General features: G+C 42.3%; 1 protein-coding gene across 3 annotated transcripts in view; it reads right to left on the bottom strand.

The window, feature by feature from the left end:
* Positions 1-5321: 5321 nt before the first annotated feature.
* SH2B1 (SH2B adaptor protein 1) overlaps positions 5322-14456 on the bottom strand; it is a 603138-nt gene continuing 594003 nt past the window's right edge. For 2 of the 3 annotated variants that reach the window (XM_069652165.1, XM_069652166.1), the window contains one exon: positions 5322-9177. In XM_069652165.1, the coding sequence (XP_069508266.1) occupies positions 8828-9177 (350 nt within the window). In that variant the 3' untranslated portion in view covers positions 5322-8827. The remainder of the gene's footprint in view (positions 9178-14456) is intronic. The other variant, XM_069652167.1, reaches the window with a different exon arrangement.

Genomic DNA, 14456 nt, shown 5'->3' with positions numbered 1-14456 from the left:
AGCACTCTGAACTGGTAGTGTTTGCCCTCTATCATGAACCTGAGGTATTTTCTGTGCGCTGGCAACATTAAAATATGAAAGTATGCATCTTTCATGTCCAGTGTCGTCATGTAATCCCCTTGCGATAACAGGGGGATTACTTCCTGTAATATCACCATACGAAATTTTTGAGGTTTTACAAATGTGTTCGCTGGGTGCAGATCTAGAACAGGGCGCATGGTTAAATCCTTTTTGGGTACAAGGAAGTACACTGAATAAATACCTTGCTTTACCTGTGATAGAGGCACAACCTCTATAGCTCCTTTTTCTAGTAGCTGGTCCACTTCTTGAAGACGGATGGTGAGGTGTTCTGGTGACCGGCGTCGTCCCCTTGGGGGTCTGTACGTCGGGGAGCGGTTGAATTCTATACAGTAGCCGCGGGCTATGGTTGATAGTACCCAGCGGTCTGATGTTATTCCCTCCCATGCTGGAAGAAAGGATATTAGCCGGCCCCCAACCGGCGATGCATGGGAGGGGACCCGAATCTTCGGGTCATTTGGTGTTGGTGGCTTGGGAACCTCAAGGGGTGGAACCCCAACCTCTTCCCTTGCCACAACGCTGTCCTCTCTGGGTGTATTGTCCACTGGTTCCTTGATTCGAGGACCAGTTGCCTGCAGACTACTGCTGCTGTTGTTGATGTTGTTGGCGTTGGCCTCGAAAAAAGCGTCTGTTTCCATAACCTCGATTGTTGGGAGGCCTTGAAATCTGATCTAGGGTCTTAATGGTGTCAACTTCCTTTTTTGCAGTCTCTAGTGCGTCATCCACCGCCTTCCGAAAGAGGTTGGCATCCTCTAATGGTTTGTTAATGAGAGATGCTTGTGTTTCGGGTTTAAACCCTGAATTACGTAGCCAGACATGACGTCTGAGGAGGATTCCTTGGACTAGGGAACGGCCAGCCATTTCTGCAGCATCTAGAATATTCTTACTAATGCTCTGGTTGACTAAGGTTCCCTCAGTAACCGTGGCTAGAAGCCGAGTTTTTAGGGGTTCAGGTACCTCCTCAATGTCTTTGCGTAGTTTGCTGCAGTGGGCATCTGCATAACTTGCCAGTAAGGAGGAGTTGTTGGCAATCCTAGTGGAAAAGGCTGCCGAGGCTGTAATCCTTTTACCCAGGGCATACAGCTTTTTGCCTTCTTTATCTGGAGGTGCCTCGCTGGTTGATAGCGGGACCCCTGCCCTTTTTATTGTATTTGTTACTACTAGGGAGTCTCAGTCTGGTACTGAGTGGCCCCTGATGTATAACGGGTCTGATGGAGAAGGACTAAATAATTTTTCTATCCTTGGGTTGACCCCTCTGATCAATGCGGGTGTAGATAGCGAAGGAATGATTCGTCTCTTTACTGAGGCAAGGAGGGGAATGGTTTGACTGACAGGGGGTTTCTCCTTGATAATCTTTTCCACAAAGTCTATGTCAGGAGAAATTTCCCCAGTCTCGATTTCGAAATGCACTGCTGCTTTGCGTAGTAGTGCATTAAAGGTAGGTTGATCGTCTATACGTGACGTATTCCTGATTGGTGAGTCTTTGGGGGGGGACAGGTTTAGGGCGTCGGGGTATGTTGATGCAAATGGGGACTCCAGGGCTGTGAAGCACCTTCTTCTGGGTCTTCTTCAAACCCCCCCATCACCCATGTCTGGGTCATCCTCGAAACCTTCCTGGTCTATGTTTTGTTCTTGTTCGTTAGTTAAGAACTCCTCATCTTCATGAAAGTGGGAGTCCTCTTCAGTGAGGTCATACAACTCTACATCCCCCTGTGGGGGGGGTTAAACAGCCTAGGATATTTAGCCCTAGGATCCTCCTGAGGCCCCTCTCTTGGTCTTTTGGGTGTGGGCAGGTATTGGGTAGACATAAAATTCTCCATTTTGTCCATGCAAAATTGGAGTCTCTCTAAGGTCCCTTGTGGTAGCCCAGAGTGGTCTGGGGGGGGAAAAGGGAAGGCTTTCGGCCTGTAAACGCTTTGACCTATCCCATAACGTCAAGAATAAGCTCCCGTCGCCTTCTGAAAAGCCTTCTAGTAGGCTAGGAGTCCCTTTCGACGGAGGGGGTGGTTCCTGCCTTCCTTCCGTCCCTTTCGGCGTTTCCCTGGCCTTGCGAGCGGTATTCGGCGTCTCTTTCAACGTCCGTCTCTGGCTATCGGTGGAAACAATACGCGCCAGGCTCTCGACAACTAAATGGTCTGTCGAGGGTTCCTCTGGCCTCGACGTTACAGGTGTCGCGTCCTCGACGCCGACGGGCGCTCGCTGGCGGGGCACGTTGTCTAGCGGTTTGGTGATAGCGCCCTTATCTGGGGGTAGCCCGGTCGCTGGTCGCGTCTGCGAGGGGGGCTTTGGACCCTTACGGTCCATGGTGGCCACCGGTAGGACCTGCGTCTCCATTGGCGCTAATGCTTTCTTCGTCTTCGTCGAGGAAGAGCCGTGGGCCGTGCTTATGTGAGTGCTTGTGTGCATCTGTGTCGCCGGGGTGTTCATCCCCATAAGCAGGGCGTGAGCCGAGCTTGTCGGGCCGGGGACAGACGACGAAGAGCGTGACCGCTCCCTAGAGGGGCATACAACCTCCGATGCGGAGGTCGGGTTATCACTTTCCTCGCCAATTTTGGCGGCGGCGGGTGAGGAATCGGACCTAGACATGGCGTAGGCTGCCCACCTCTTGACCCTGCGGTCCTTTAAAGTCTTGGGCTTAAGAAGCTTACAGGCCGCACAACCGTCTTCTTTGTGGTCGAGGGGCAAGCAACGGTTGCACCGTTTGTGCTTGTCTTTCCAAGTGAATTTGCCCTTGCAGCACGGGCAAAACCTAAAGGGTGTTCTCTCCATAGCGGAGGGATCAGACAGACGTGATAACAACCCCGAAGAAAAAGGTGGGGAAAGAGAAAGGCATTCTTAAAGAGATAGCAAGAAATGTCCCACGACCCCACTCTCCCTACTGTTTGAGGCCGGCGAGGCCATGCCACGTGTTCGGTGACACCGAAGGGTCTCCTCCGTCAAAGGCACAGCCGTCGAAGATCTTGTCCGCAGAGAACAGCTTCGTCGAAGGAGGAACCTAATGTTAAATAACGACCAAAGGTCGAGTGAATATTTAAATAACGACCAAATGGTCGAGTGAATATTTGCAATGTCTCTCGAGGAGCCCTGCGTAAAGGCGACCAATATCTGGGCGGAAAAAACAATCTGAGGGACCTTGACACGTGAGGGATTGTGGGTACACTGCACGTCACTATAGGGACAGTGTTATAGATACGCCTTGTCGACATCCCCTTTTCGACTACGAAAAACAAAATGTAATACTCTGCAGTGACCACTGGATGTCTGACTATGCACAGCATGTGATTCTAAGGAGATTAACAAACATCAGAAATATATATATATGTTTTTTCAAGGTTTTTAGTGTCACACTTAATCCACTATGCAAGGTCTACTTGCTGATAGAGAACACTTTTTATCTGATTATTAGTGTAAAAAACCCAAACTATTTTGGTTGTAGCCTCATCGTTTGTGCTTCAACTGATATGCCCATTTGAATTAGTGTATAAAGATTTTTCAAAAGTGAATTATTGAATGCTCTGTTTTCCATTATGTATCTAATCATTTAAATATTTGTTTACAAAGAATATATATTTTCATGTTTTACCTGTTTCTAAATGCCATTGTATATGAAAAAGGACAGAGCTTCTAATGTATCTGCCTTTGATAATACCCTGTGAAAAGAACACATTTAAGGGAGCTCCATTTTAAAGTGCATTGATAGTCAGGATTTCTCAGATGATATATCATAAAGAGCATGGTCTCATGATCACTCCAGGTTTTAGTTTACATTATTTGTAAAAGATGAACCCCAACTATAGTACCGTTGCAATATGACTGCCCTCCTTACACATTTGAAAACCTTTATCATCTTCACACCCTATTTTTAGTTATTGGGCATTTGTATAGCGTGTTTTACCATGGGTATGATTCCAAAGTGCTGTGGGTTGAACGCCCTCGGGGACCGTAGTCCTGGTCAGTGGAGAGAGCAGTGTAGTAAATAGTGCTTGGGTACACTCGGTATGTGTGCATCCAGAGCGGATTAAGTGGTGTGTTGCTGATTCTAGGGCTAGGCGTGGTGTGGTGGTTGTGTGAGATCAGTAGAATGTGTGCAGCTCAAGGCCAAGGACTTGGATAGCTGCATTCTGGTGGCGGTGGAGGTTGTGAATAGGATTATGTTTTGTTGAGAATCATTGGGGAAGTGAGCCTTTCTCTGAAATCAGAGGTAATGGAACCTGTATTTTAAATCAAAAAACGACATCCGCCATCTTACAGAATTTATTTGGTGGCATTTCATATATCTTGTAAATATCTATTTTGTCTTTGCATTAATTGGAAGAATTCAAAAGCTAGAACAAACTTTTAAAAAAAGAATACCCACAGTGGAAATTTTCGAAAGAACAACTTCTTTCCTTTCCCACTCTAGTGCATGTTAAGCACAAATTATAAATAAAGGCCGTTATTAGTATATTTTCTAATTTTTGGGAACATTTCAAAAGGGGAAGAAGGAAAAGATGTTTTCTTCAGAAACTAAATTATTGATACCTTAAGGACAGCCTTTCTGGCAACTTATAGTGATTGAAACCAATAATTTCTCTTTTACACTTCAGCTGACATTAAAAATTACATTAAAATCATAAAATTGTCTCATGTGACAGAAAAACGTATTCCATGACAAATCACATGACTCAAAGGACTGGTGGTTATGTTCTGTTTGAAGGGCCATCATAATGTGAATACAAATATTGATACAACTTCATAAGCCTGATGTCCAAGTAGGACAAGATGATAGAAATAATATGTGCATATAAATAGGTAGTGTCTACTGTATTTGCTAGTTTTTAAAAATATTTTCTGCCCATTTATGTTAATTTTTAAAGTCTCCTCTCAGCAATCTTCCAAATTTTAGGAACAATAGGAATAGTAATTTGAGCCCTCTTGGAAACATGATTTTTTTGTGAGATCTTTGTGAGATCTAGTCTTGTGTAGTTTTTTCAAGATTCTTCTCCTTTGGGCTATTCCTCATGAACATCTTTATCCGTCGAATAATCAATTACCTCTCCGTTCTGTTGTCATTTCAGCAAATACACCACCTGAAATGTACCTATTATGTAAGCTTGTTGGAAAACTTTCCAACAATGAATGGAAATATTTATACTGTGTAAGTGTATAAAAGACCCACTAAGTGTAAATTATCTAATACAAGAAGGCAGACATTTCAGCAAAGAAACTTCAATTTTTAGTACACAAAAACACTTGCAAGGGGAATCTGCTAAGAGGTTTAATTTTGTTAAAGGATTACATTGTTCTAAAGACAAGGATTTCCAATGCACAGTAACAGAACCCTTCCTGTGTATCTAAAAACTGCATTGGTTCAAAAATATGTTCAATAAATAATTTAAAGATACACTTTTCGGCAAATAGATTTTCAAGGCAAATAAGCTTTTACAAACACAAAAAGGAAAGAATACCATAGATAAAATAAAATAGTTGAAAAAGATGTAATGTGTGTCCTATTCCACTGTAGAAAAATAAATGTTTGAAAGAATATTATAGTGTACCTAGTACATTAAATCAGTATCTGAAGTTCTCGACAAGGGGTACAGTGATAAACGAATGACAAGAGGACGGGGAGGGTGAGGTAATGAGTAGTGTTTTAGTACTTCTGAGACAGTCACTTAGCTTTGTCAATACTTTCTAGGGGCCATCCTCATGGCAGCTGCATTCTGTCTTAAGGGTTTGCAGTATAGTAGTGATAAAACACAACTTATATTACATACTTCCACTTTGTCATCTATCAGGTAGATGTATGTTTGCATCTCTGATAAAATGGGAAGTGTGGAGATTGACCAAAGAGAGACTGAAAGTTTAAGTTGGGTAGTATGAGTGTGAGTTTGAGAAGCAGAGGCATATAAACAAAAGAAGCAGCATAAGAGTCTAAAGGATTACAAAGGATATAAGGGACAAGGACATGTCTTGTGAGGGGTGAACAAGATGGAGAATGAGCAGCCAAGGCTTGAGAGGGCACTGATAATCCAAAGGAGGCTGACAACATGAAGATTAAATAACAGAGAAGAGAGATACCATGAAGGAGGGTAGTGATAAGCCATGGATGAAGAGGGAAAGACAGGTAAAAGGGAAAGTTGTGAGACAGAACACAACATATAGGTATATATTTTAAAGCTAGTTTGACTCCTGAGTTAATACTTCCAACCCCCCCCTCCCTCCCTTACCCCCAAGCCATTAGCCTGTTTTTAGGGCCACAAGCAATGAAGTCGGAAGAGCCTACACCTTGGGCAATGGCAGTGGAGTTTGGGGTGTGGCATAGTGGGGTCTGGCAATCTCTCTCAAAGAACATACTAGATAGTAGGAGGCATCTTTTAATCGTGGACTGAACAAGAAGTACCATAGATAGTAATAGGATTCTCAGTAACACACTGGACGAGGCATCGCGCCGTGCCATAAAACATTTTGAGTCAGTACCATGGACTGCTAGAGGATCTCTATGTATTCTAAACTGTCTGTGCCCGTGGTCTAAAAGGGTAGCCATTAACTCTGGCCAGGTAAGACTACATATCCCTAAATGCATTGAGAATAGACGAGACCTCCATTTACACAGTTAATATAGGGTAAGTGAGCAAGTGCACATGACTTTATAGTCTTTTCAGTGTGCCCTACTGTAAAAATCTCAAAGTAGCCTGCAGTAAAAAATCATGTACCATAATACAGATGCTTAGTACCAGGAAGCCTCACGAAACATACTGACTCTCTACCGATGAGACATGCCACAGGGTACTTCCTCTTTCTGTGCCATTGCACTTCTCTTAGTGCTGTAATTTTTGTCAGCATTATGTTTCACTCAGTACCATTGAGTATTGCGATGCAACGGTCTACTTCTACAGCATTGATCATTTTATAGAAATACAATATATTTATCTATAAGGATAAAATACAACTTCATAGGCACAGATGTACGCACTGTAAGAAGGGGTTTCAGTGACGGATGTGCACAAGCCTCCATACTTCTCTAGTCTGTGAAATTTGGACGAAAACAGGACTTCATCCTGTCTCGATCAACTAGATAACATAGCAGAAAGAGTTACACTTGCCTGGACATCTTATAGTGGATTCAGATGGTTAAGAATTTGCACTTCATATCGATGTATACTGTGGAAGGTGCCACTAGATAAAGTGCTATTATCTGCACTCGTTTGCAGTGGATGAAGTGAAACAATGTTTCACTGAGGCGGGAAACTGTTTCATATATTTTAATTTGGCATGAGGCAAGATCTAACATTGAGTCTAAAGACAGAAGTTGGATTGATTGTACACTACCAGCATTTGTGCCTCTGTGTTGTGGTATAAGATTTACATCTCTATTGCCAGTTTCGTAGTGGGTGGTATGTTATAAGACTTGTCTCACATTCGGCCTGTGGTAAGGGTAGATGCATATGGTTCACAATCTCTATCCCTTCTAGGCATTCTGTGTTTTGTTTTAAGGCTTTACAAATGTCTCAATCTAGTCAATTATGGTTGTAATGTGATGGCATTCTAAACTCCTATTGGACTGTTGTGGTTAATGTTAGTTAAGGTGTCATGATCTTTGATACCATCACAATCTCTGGCAAACTGTCTTGCTTCAAGTTCCCTGGTGGGTTGATACTGTTGTGGGAGTCAAAGCAAAAACATAACCAACCTGAGGGGTGGTGGTGTGGAGGGAGGTTGTGCCCGATTCAGGCACCTCATTGTACCATTTGTAGTTTTTCAAGTGGCTTACATTTACAATCAACAAACCCACACATAAAAGACAGCAATTATGTAAAATATGAGATCACCTTTCAGTATAGTCTTTGGTGATGCTTAAGTGAAAGCCACGAAAAAAAGAACTTGAAATGGTATAGCCTGTAGTATAATGCTTATTTGAGCTGTAATGTATTTGTGCCTTTGATTCCACTAGAGCTTTTAGGTAATAGATGTGACACCCATGGGGAATGCTATGTCCTTTATCAGGTATATTTCAAGGACAGTGACATAAGAATATCCACCTTGTTTACATATAATTCTGTAAGTATTCAAAGGAATTCAAGAATCTCTGTTCCACGGTTGTTAAGTGGGATGCATGAATTTCAGTTCTATGAATGGTGATGGGGATGAGTGACTCTGTTATGTGAGTGTTCATAGAGATGTTTAAAACTCCACTCTATAAATGTGCCAAGGTATGTGTGATCTCTGGTCGGTGGTTGTCCACAAAGATGTCGGTCAATATGTATGTGGGAATCTCTGTTTGCATGGAAATGCACTGGGTGCAGGAATTTCCTTTTCTATGGTTGTGTAGAGAGATGCCTGAATTTTTGTTTACCAAAGCGCCGAAGGATGCACGACTCTCCCACTTATTTCTATGGACGTGCAGAAGGATTCATGAATTTCCCTTCCTGTGGTAGAGCAGAGGGATACGTGAATGTCCATCTTCATGAGTATACATACAGATTTGTGAAATGCATGAATCTTGCACTCCCTAGATATACAGGGGATTAGCAGATCTCTGTTATTTGGATGTGCAGAATGATGCATGGATCCCCTTCTTTAGGAATCTTCAGAGGGACAAGTAAAACTCTGTCCCCTTGGCAAAGTTCAGTTTGTGTAGCAGTGATCACATGTTACTTCTGTTCCTCAAGTGTGCTTTCCCTAGCAGAGTCCTTTGTAGAAACAGTACCAAAGGTTCTGGTTCTGGCAGTAATTCCTCCTCTGTATGCCAGTATGTGAGTAGCACCGTCTAGAGGAATGAATACTGATTATCAACTGCTCTAGCCCGTAATGCTGCAGAACTGCTCGCTTCACCCAAGTCTTCAAAGCCCCCTGGCTGGAGCTGCTGCAAGCGGACAGAGGCACTGCTGATGCTGATAATGGCTGAGTCTTCCTCTTGGTCCTCAGCACCATCCTCTTCCTCAAGTTGCATGCTTGGTATTTCCGGAGCCAGTCTGGGGAAAGAGGCATCGCTGTGGTTGTTGCTGCCAGTTGGAGAGATGCTGATGGTGTACCAAGGAGTCTGGAGTGCTCCTTCCAGACATTGCTGACGAGATGGGAGATGTGGGGGAAGTGGGGGAGGGTTACGGGTGTTCGTTTCTGAAAGGAAAAAGGTAATATCAGAAAGTTAGGTTTTCCACATACCTCTGTTTACATTAACAGTGCTGCAGAAGCCAAGCCTCCCCTATTAGTCTGCCTCCCACATGAAGCCCCACTAGACTACAAGTTAGATTCACATTCACTCTAAAGGAACAAATCGCAAATATCTAGTAATGTCAAAGGTTAACCAGTGACAGCATGCAGAGGTTTCTACTGACATGTTAACCTGTATCAAACCGTATTTGTGAAGAGTTTGCAAATCATTTATTCTGCCCACTGATATGTGGGTTCACTGCATTTTCTGAAATTGATAAACTAATTTAAAAAAAATACTCAACACCTCATGCTTCCAACTGTCACTAGATCTATTGCGGTAAATCATCTGTGTTCTTAATTAAGAACAGTCTTCAGTAGTAAATTCACTCCTATCACTAAGAAAATTAATACGTGTTTCACGGTTTATATGGCACTTCTTCAGGTTTGTGAAAGTAAATTATGCCTTTGTAGAACAAAATAAAGAAAATAAAACTGATAATAGTAGAAAGAAAATGTATATGTTTTATTCAAAAAATGAAACTAAGCCAAGAAAACTAAGTCCTGCATCATAAAACTCATGGAGCTGCATGTCACCAAAGGCAGGATTCTAATGTAGAGAACTACACTAACTTGTTTTGACGCCCAACTTCTCTTTCTCAAGGTGACATGCAGCTCCACGAGTTTGTTCTTAATCGTTTCCAGTTTGTGTCCTAGCTGCAGGATGCCTTACCGGCCAGCACTCAACCCCATTGACCTGACCGTTTGTTCTCATGGCAGCCTGCCACCCCAGCTCACTACTCTTGCACTTTCCCTTATGAAACTGAAGAGTTAAAAAAACAGAGAATGGGTATACAGATAAGGATGTGGAGAGAGAGAGAGAGAGAGAGAGAGAGAGAGAGAGAGAGAGAGAGAGAGAGAGAGAGAGAGAGAGAGAGAGAGAGAGAGAGAGAGAGAGAGAGAGAGAGAGAGAGAGAGAGAGAGAGAGAATCATTTAGCCACTGAAAGGAAAAACATACTATGGCCAATTTAGTATAAAGGTTTGTGATATTTTGATTACGTTGATGTTTTATCTACATGACTGCAGAAAGATCAATTTACTAGGTAGTTGATCATAATTTGTACACATCAGGGACTGAACTAGAGATTTGATTAACAGGAAACACTTGGGTATCATGTGTCCCCCAATAAGCAGGGGCTACCTCTGGGAAACAAGGTTGTAAAGTTCTGCAAATCTATCTTCTAAACGAAATGCAAATCATAAAGTGTAGTTCATTGTATATGACACAGTATGTTGTAAATGAAATCTAGGTGTCCATTAAACACGCAGAATTAATGTCACATAGCTATCTTTGTACTGCCCAGTCAAAGGTGGCTCATGGTGGCCTCTTCAAGGCTAAAACGAGGAGCTAAATAACTCAAAGAAATGTAGATCCCTGTATTGAACAGAAAAAGTATTCTTTCTTGCTTGGCTGTAAAACAAATAGTTTGATATTGTGATGAATGTCGTGGCCACTGTTGATCTATTGTTTGTTTACCTGGTTGACAACCATGGTGAATTGTAAAAGGTTTATGGTATGGCAATTCATGGTAAGAGGATTTGAGTCGGAAAGTATTGCTTAAGTTCGATCTTTGGTTGCTTACCATGTTGCTAACTTGCTTTGGTACACATGGACGTGGGCATAAGTCAAACATGAAATGGACCGCCATGGCAGGTAAAAATTCAAGCCTGAAACAATGTCCATAGGACTCGCAAACCAATTTTATTTGTATGTGGAATATATTCCTTCTTTAATGGGCATGAGTTCCAATGGTTACTTATGGAGACTGGGAAGATAAAGACAGCCAGATGTACACTAAAATGCCTTGTAATTAATTAATTGCAAACAGAATAGTTGTATGTGTTGGAAACCAAGGACGTAGTTCACTATAGTTCACTATATACAAAATAAAGTGGTCTTCACCACTCTGGATACATAAGTTTCAAAATTAAATTGTAATAGTGGGAACACACATTGTGTACATTTTTGTTATACAATGCTTTTTCTCTGTATTGTTTACCTAGTAGACACAGTTGACCATCGAGTATCCAGAAAAAGGTATGTACGAAATGTGAAACGTGCAGATGTAGTTATTAAAGTCCACCCCGTTAGTTTATTATTCAGGGTGTAATGTGGCCATGGGGGTACTCGGGCCTGTGTAAAGTGTTACGAACTCTGTGGGAAGGTCAGTGCAACGATTGAAGGTGAGGAAAGTGAAAGGCGTGTCTGTTCTAGCAAATGCATTTAAGTTCACTCCTAACATGCACGGCCATGCAAAGTTGAAAAGGCACAGTGTTGGAAGAACCACGGTTATCCAACGTGCATTTTTGTTGTTGAAAAAACGCAAACAGTTCATAATATTTTAAAGATTATACCTTTGGCAGGCTATCATTCTTTCAAGATGGCTTACTGCCAGTTTAATAAAAAGGAGGACTGCATTCAAAACATCAGAATTTAAAAGGCTAAATTCTTTGGGAGCCTTTTGGCAGCATTGTCTCTTAACTTCTCAAAGTAAATAAGCCTTTGCACTGATTTGCATTATTCAAGTTTTCCTGAATTAAGATAAGAATAGATAAAGCAATCTGCCAACGTTGCACTCGTGGGAATGCAAGAATTTGAATACTTATCGTCTGGTTTCAAAGAGGGACAGGATAGATGGAGTGAAAAGGATGGGTGGTTAGATACAACAATTGGACCGATGCAAAAGGACAGCTAGAAAGAAAAAGATTGTACGAATGGTAGATGGAAAGAAAGAATGAGGGGTCGATAAGGAGGGAAGGGTAGGAAGAATAGATGGTAAGGGCAGCCATTGAAACGAATGTCAGATAGAAAAGGCAAACAGCTAGGAAGGGTAGCTGACAAGCGTGGAAGGAAAGATGGGTAGGATTGACGTATACCAAGAATAAAATGGAAGGATAGAAAAATGAAAATGATATGACGAGTTTAACAAAAGATACAAGTTTTGGAGAAAAGGGGTACAAATGTGTACACACACTTTTTAACTTGCATCCTCCAGTTTCCTTCACTGTAATCTCTCACCTCATCTATATACTATCCCATTTCAATACCTTGCCTTCTTCCTTGTTCCCCATCGGCCTTATTCCTTTCTCTCATCTTCTTTTCCACCCTCTCATTTTCCTTGCAGGGTACTTCTTCTAAACTGGCCTCCTTTCCTTGCTTTCTCTCAGTTCATCTCTCATTTCTTGCTCTTATTTTAGCTGTACTTCAGTCATATCCTTCATTTTCTCCTTCCTTGTGCCCCATGCAGTCGGCACTCACACAAGGGATTACTGTAGCACAGAAAAACCTTTAGAGCTAATTGGAACCATTAAGTGATTTTGGTGAGGTTTTTGTTTTAGTGTAAACATAGAACCTCATTTGCTACTTTGCAACCATCTTTTAAAGCCAGAAGCTTTGTTTGTTTCATGAAACTATTTTAAAGCATACTTTTGCGTTTCATTTATAATGTATTTGTCCACATGTATGTGGTGGAGTAGTGCAATGTTGTCCTATGAACTAGTATGGACACATGTTAGACGCATCTACTGAAGAGTGTGTTGGATTCATTTGCTATTAAAGCAATGCATGAAAGTCCATAGAGGGTGATCTTCTTAAGAAAACACATCATTTCTTAATTGAGAAACTAGTTCATTAATCCCAATGTATAAAATTGTTGAAAGTATCACTTGGGATTGTGAAATTATATTGTTCTTAAAAACGATAAGTGGGTGGAGAAAGCGAGTTGTGAACTCTTCACACAGCCACTCCCACCAATATCTGCCCCCCAGTGTCGTACCTAATCGCACCATCTGGTTCGCAGCCACTTTTGCGGATTTCAAATTGCACAGGCAAATATCACACAAACTACAGTCGCACAACCACATGCTTTGAGGAGTCAAAGCGAACCATACCAGCCTGTGAAAAGTGCAAGCCCAGGACTAAATCTTTACAGTAGGAAGGAGTCAGTGGCATGAAAGAGGCACAATTAGGGCAAGGTTGGCATTATGAAAGAGGAAGTTTCAATGGGTAGAATACAAGTGTGTCAGGTACAAGAGCAATATGGTGCAGATGAGATGTGCATGACGTGCAATGGAGGGTACTAGGTGCATGAAGAAATTGCAATGTGCACTACAAGATTCCAGCACCAATGAACCCCCAAAGCACCCTGGCAGCGAGATTCTTTGCTTCACTCAAGATTCCTCCACGTCTGAAAAGGTGCACATACGGGCACTGTGTCCCTTGGAATTGAACACAAGGTAACAACCCTTCACACAGCTGGCTGAGCTGGAAATGGGTTGTTTAGGACACTGCCATGTGGTGTGAAGCAGGATTTGTAAATAACACTTGTGTGGGGGTTCAAACGACCGATGGGCTTTAGGTGCGCTTCCTAGGAATGACAGATAGGTTTCAAAGATAGATGGATGTTGGGTAGATTACAGGTGAGCCTTAAATATACTTCCACATCAGGAGTGAAAGATAACCGTTGGGTGCCCCTTTGAATTTCAACTTGGTGTGCAGTTGGGTGTTGCGTAAACATCCACATCTGAAGATTGGTGAAATACTGAGGTTCCATATCACTATGCATTTGAATGTGCTTTATAGTTGTGTGTACAATTTCTGAACATCTGGATGCATTTGACCACTGTTATCAAAACCATAGTAGCTAGACTTCTGGTAGATGGGCATTTGGTTTACTGGCACATCTGGGCATGGTTTATACATTGAGATTGTGCACAACTCCCACTTGGATAGTATTTGCAGATGTCAGGTAGAATTCCACAGCTAAACCTGGGTGACACTTGGTGTTGGGTGTACTGATGTTTTAGGGATGGGCACACTAGGTGTACATGGGTGTAGGTGGTACACGGATGTGCAATGGGCGCACAGATGATTGACACGATGACAATTGGGTATGCTAATGATTGACATGCGCACTGTTATTCTTGTTGATTGGTGTGCTTTACATGGAGGCCCACTTCCGCAGTGGGCCAGGTTTGACTGTTGGAAGTTTGCCTTTGGTGACACACGTAGCAAGGTTAGCCAATGTACCCATCAGCTCGTCAAGCCATGACAAGATAAGGTGATAGAGTATGACAACATGAGCCATTGAACAGCTGGACAAGAAATGCTCATGGTGCCATTCCCTCTCACGAACAACATTCCAGCCCTTTTCATACATTGTTAGCAATGACACTGCAAGCGAAC

This window comes from Ambystoma mexicanum, chromosome 3p (assembly GCF_040938575.1).
Source record: "Ambystoma mexicanum isolate Mex_15411 chromosome 3p, UKY_AmexF1_1, whole genome shotgun sequence".
In the NCBI taxonomy this organism is placed as follows: Eukaryota; Metazoa; Chordata; class Amphibia; order Caudata; family Ambystomatidae; genus Ambystoma; species Ambystoma mexicanum.
This window is presented reverse-complemented; position numbering and strand designations above follow the sequence as displayed.